Source organism: Dipodomys ordii, unplaced genomic scaffold (assembly GCF_000151885.1).
Source record: "Dipodomys ordii isolate 6190 unplaced genomic scaffold, Dord_2.0 Scaffold1, whole genome shotgun sequence".
In the NCBI taxonomy this organism is placed as follows: domain Eukaryota; kingdom Metazoa; phylum Chordata; class Mammalia; order Rodentia; family Heteromyidae; genus Dipodomys; species Dipodomys ordii.
Genome location: NW_012267217.1, coordinates 24,228,936 through 24,234,428, shown reverse-complemented (window position 1 = coordinate 24,234,428; position 5,493 = coordinate 24,228,936). Strand labels below are relative to the sequence as shown.

At 38.8% G+C, this 5,493-nt stretch overlaps 1 protein-coding gene across 1 annotated transcript in view; it reads right to left on the bottom strand.

The window, feature by feature from the left end:
- Positions 1-5,493, bottom strand: part of Cog3 (component of oligomeric golgi complex 3) — a 68,109-nt gene that overhangs the window by 17,648 nt on the left and 44,968 nt on the right. The window contains exons 14-15 of the mRNA XM_013010991.1: positions 3,654-3,742; positions 3,397-3,531 (exon numbers count right to left, since the gene is read on the bottom strand). Coding sequence (XP_012866445.1) covers positions 3,397-3,531; positions 3,654-3,742 — 224 coding nt within the window. The remainder of the gene's footprint in view (positions 1-3,396; positions 3,532-3,653; positions 3,743-5,493) is intronic.

The window sequence follows — 5,493 nt, the reverse complement described above, 5'->3', positions numbered from 1 at the left end:
CGCTGTGGCTCAAGTGGTAGAGCACTCGCCTTGAGCTGAAGAGCTGAGGGACAGCACCCAGGCCCAGAGTTCAGGCCCCATGACCGGACCCAAAAAAAAAGAGTCTGACGAACATTCCTGCCCCAGCTGGCTTTGAACCACAATCCTCAGATCTCAGCCTCCTAAGTAGCTAGGATTATAGGCATTAACCACTGGCATCTAACTGGTGTTCTACAATTCTATCCAATCCTGCAAATGGTATTCCATCTTTCTTTATGGCTGTGTATAGTCGATGGTATACGTGCACCATATCCTCTTTATCCATTCACCTATTGTCAGGCACCACAGCTGATTCCATTTGGCTATTTTGAACAGTGATATATGAAGGTATTCTTATATACTGACTTATAGTCCTTCGGTTGTATGCTCAATCATGGAATGAGATTATAAAGTAAATCTACCTTTAGTTTTTGAGAAAAGTCCATGCTGATTTCCATAGTGGTTGCACAAGTTTATATTTCTACCAATAGTCTATCAGAATTCCTTTTTCCCTTATAACCCCTCCGACATTTGTTTGTTTTCTTGATGGTGGCCTTTCTGATTAGAGTGTGATAGAATCTAATAGTGATTTTGATTTTCACTCTCACTCTTTTATGACTAAGGATATTGAACATTTCTTCATGCATCTATTAGTTATTTGTATTTCTTCTTCTGAGAACTGTGTTCAGTTTTGCTTGTCCATGTATTAACTAGATTAACCTTATCCTTTTTTTTTTTTAAGACTAGGGAATGAGCAAAACTAGCTCCTTAGGAGCAAGAACTAAGTTTATAGGTCAAATTCTGTTATGAGAAACATTTAAATATATAGTTTTTGAGGAAACTAGAAACACTTCAGAGGGAATACTAAGAATAAACTTACAAAATCTTATCAAAGTGCTAGAAAGAAAATGATTCTGTGTGTGTGTGTGTGTCTTCTGAGTTTTTGACAAACTAGTCCCCATCAGAAAGAAATGCTTTTAGCTTAGCTATAAAGAAATGTGGGTACTTTAGCACAAAATCACATTTCTGCAGCAGTTTATAGTAACAGAGTACTCATACATATGATGTTATGTAGTCCCACTAAAGCAGGGAGGATAGATACTGCTATCTCCTGCAGGATTAGAAAACAGAGGTGGGGAAAAAATGACTTGCCTTCAATTTCAGCTAGCTAGTAGAAGGGAGTCCAGGCCCAAGTTCTCTGCTCTTTCTCTTAAGCTTACTACTATTTTTGAATGATGGTCCTACTTAAGACTACACCTGAGCTACACAGGAAAAAAAAATTCCATGAACTGCTGTCTAGGGATCCCTTCTATATATGTATTGCACATCCCTGGAGAACCATTATATAATTCCAAATTAGAAGATTTTCTATAGAAATCTGTTTCCTTTTAGTGTTCTTAGTGACTAGGGACATTTAAAACGTATAACCAGAGTTATGCCAGACTTACCAAATGCACACTAATATCAATTTGGACAACTCTATTAGTGAATTGTGATTCGCTTTATTTTTAGAAAAATTCTGCTGTTGGGCTGGGAAGGTGGCTCAGTGGTAGAGTGCTTGCCTTGCAAGCCAGAGGCCCTGGGTTCGATTCCTCAGCACCACATAAGCAAAAAGCAAAAAGCCGGAAGTGGCGCTGTGGCTCAAGTGGTAGAGCGCTAGCCTTGAGCTGAAGAGCTGAGGGACAGCGCCCAGGCCCAGAGTTCAGGCCTCATGACCGGACCCAAAAAAAAAAAAAAGAAAAAGAAAAATTCTGCTGTTTTAGAATAACCCTTCAATCGTAGATTTCCTTACAATCAAATTGGTGACTTCACAAGATTCATTCTGCTCTGACATTATACAATATTCATCTACAATACTTTCCACCAGTATTAGGTGAATGTTCTCCCCCAAATCATATTACTATCTACAAACTACTTTTCTATGAGGATAATTTTAGTAAAAATGGTCATTTATCTGTTTATTATAAACAGTACTTACACTCTTTTTTAAAAAGTCAAAACCTAGGGTTCAAAGCCAGCCAGGCAGGAAAATCTATGATACTCTAACCTCAAATAAACTACTCAAACCCACAGAAGTGGTGCTGTGGCTAACGTAGCCTAGCCTTGAATGAAAAGGGTCAGAGACAGCACCCAGTCCCTGAGTTCAAGATTCATAACTTGCCGACACTGACTTTAATTTGCAATGCTCAGATCTCAGCCTAAGTAGCTAGGATTACAGATGTGAGGTACTGGTGGCTAGCTTGTTTTTCTTATTTTTTACTGGCATCTTCCGTCTATACCACAGGCTGCAGGCACACTAGCTGATAACCAGCATCAAGCTCTTAATGAACAACCTGTACAGTTGTGTCTTTGTTGTTCCAGACACATCCTGTCTAATCAGTTAACCAGTTAAGATGCATCCAATTTGAGAGAAAATGCTACCATATCTTTATTTTTTATATGATAACCTCTAACATTAGTCTGATGTAAACAAAAGAGACTTAATGAAAGTTCACTTGAAGACTTTAAAACATCTTTAAAGCCTGAGTAATGGCATTTATTTTATTTTTTAAATGATTAGATCGGGCCAGGCACCAGTGGCTCACACCTGCAAATCCTACTCAGGAGGGTGAGATCTGAGGGTCACGGTTCCAGCCCAGGCAGGAAAGTCCATGAGACTCTTATCTCCAATTAACCACCAGAAAATCAGAAGTGGCGCTGTGGCTCAAATGGTAGAGCACTAGCCTTGAGCTAAAGAGCTCGGCCCAGACTTCAAGCCCCACAACCAACCAAAAAAAAATTAGATTGAATTACAACACAATAAAATTTTAAAAAATAATAATTGGAATGAAGCAAGAATGTCAAAATAGCCATGATCTATCTTTCTCTATCTATCTTGCTCAAGCGATGTAAGTCTGGCTATAGTATCTCCTTATATTTAATGTGTATATTTAGCAGTTAACATGTCAATAGAAAACCTTCAATTCTCAATTATCCAGAAAAATGAAATTAGCATTTAGAGTAAGAAAAATCTCCCATTTAAGTAGTAGCAAATTCTGACATACAGACTGTGGTTGCTGCCACACAGGCCCAATAGTAGGGGAGGTTACCAGACAGCGCTGAGTCCCTGCCCATATGCAGATAACTCATAATGTAGATAGCACAAAAATACCTCTATAGTATTTGTGCTCTTCCCCCTCACAACTAAAACTCTACAGCATACCTAGAAGTCAACAAATCAAAAACTTCCAATGCAGGAAACAGTGATTTCCTAAACAGAGTCACTAAAGCATGGGCTTACTGTCTGGTTATGCCAGTGAGTTTTCACCAGGGAGCAAGTCAAAAGGAAAGCTAGGGAAGAATGTAAATGCCTTCACAAGGAGATAACTCCATCTGTACCTTTGTCATGAACTCCTCGAGGTGCTCAACAAATAGCTTGGTCTGCTGCTGAATAAACTGTTCACAGGCGGATTTCAGGTGCCGGTCTACATCTTTCTTAGAGTCAAGATAATGTTCTCTTATCTCAGGAGTACCCTAAAAACAAAAGATGACAATTTCCTCCTGTTTTGTTTGTTTTTTTTTACATGCCAAGAAATTGTGGACATGTAAAGAATGTGGCTTAGTACCCACCACCAATGAAACAGACTCCTTCTCACCTCCAACAAGAACTCTATCAAGGCATTGTTGCTATTCAGCCTAAAAAATCTCGGAACAGTCATAGGATTCAGGATTTTAAATGCTGCATCTGTGAAACAAAATTACTCATCCAGTGAACATGTACAGTTTCAACAGAGAAGCCCTGTGTAACATGCGCAAGCTCTCTACTGTTGTAAAACAGAAGGCATTCATCTTCACCAAGTCATCTCCAGGACCGGCCAAGGGTGAGATGCGCACTAGTGATGCTATAGTCCTCACACAGTTATTTTCCAGAAGTTAAAATTACAAAATGCTATTCATCTCAATTATCCCTTCATAGAATAAGAAGAAAAATGATACACTATAAAATTTCACTGCTTTACTTTTGGTAATACTCAGATAATACTTTTAAATATCTAAAATAGTTTTGCTTATGTTATCCACATACTTACCCAGCTTCTTTGTTAAGGTCTTGGCTGACAAAGAAATTTATCCACTTGAAGCAGAGTGAATAAACTAATGTGTCAGCCAAGAAGAAAACACCAAGAGGACATATTTACCCTTCAACCTCCAGACTAACTAGAATCTATGCAAAGTATTAACTGAGGTCTCATTGATGTTCAAATGCAATAAGATATAATGTTAGTCAAGAGGTTAGAGGATTAAACATGAAGATAGCAAGTATTGATAGTTTAAAACAGAATGTTGCTTTGCTTAGCTTTGCCAAACTAAAGAAAACAAAGCATGAAATATCTCTAATACCCATTATGTATTTCTTTCAATCTTTAAGTAGTTGTACAAAGAACTGCCAAGCCACGCCACAGTAATACCTAGTGCCTTGATCTTGGGCTTAATGAAATGAAATGAAAAAGACCCTCTATCAAATTCAGTACTTAGAGTAAACCTTAACATATGGCTCTTTGTTGTGTTTTCTGCAATAAATAGAATCCTATCACCATATGGTGGGTTTAAAAAACTTCATAATATTTAGGGGGGAAAAAAAACCTCTGCCACAATCTTAAGACTATCTCATTATCTCACACCTCAGTAAATCTACATTAAGAAACAAGTGGCAACAAGTTACAAATTAGAAAAAAAATAAGCCTGGCGCTGGTGGCTCACACCTGTAATCATATCAACTCAAGAGACTGAGATCTGAGAATCAAAGTTCAAAGCCAGCTCAGGCAGGAAGGTCTATAAGACTCTTACCTCCAATTAACTACCAGTAAATCAGAAGTGGCACTGTGGCTCTAAGTGGTGGAACACTAGCTTTGAGCAAAAGAGCTCAGGGACAATGCGCAGGCCCTGAGTTCAAGCCCCAGGATGGACAAAAAATAAAAAGTAAAAATAAAAAATTTTAAAAGATGGAAGTGGAAGTGTGGCTCAACTGGTAGAATATCAACCTCAAGCAAAAAAGCCAACTGAGAGCACGAGGCCCTAAGTTCAAGCTCCAGTATTGGCACCAAAAAACAAACATACAAAACACTAAAGGTTACTTTCCAGAACTGAACATCATAACTCAACTGCCAGAGTGCCAGCCTTGAACAACAACAACAACCAAAACAACAACAACTAAGCAAGAGCTTGAGGCCCTGAGTTCAAGCCCCAAAACCTACACCTACACACATACACACACACACACACAAAGATCTGAGGATGACAGTTCAAAGGCAGACAAATCAAAAGACTCTTATCTCCAATTAATCAGCAAAAAGCCAGCTGTGGAGGCATGGCTCAAGTGACAGAGCATCAGCCTTAAAAGAAAAAGCCAAGCAAGAACAGAAGACTCTGAATTGTCTCTCTCTCTCTCACACACACACACACACACACACACACACACACACACACACACACACACAC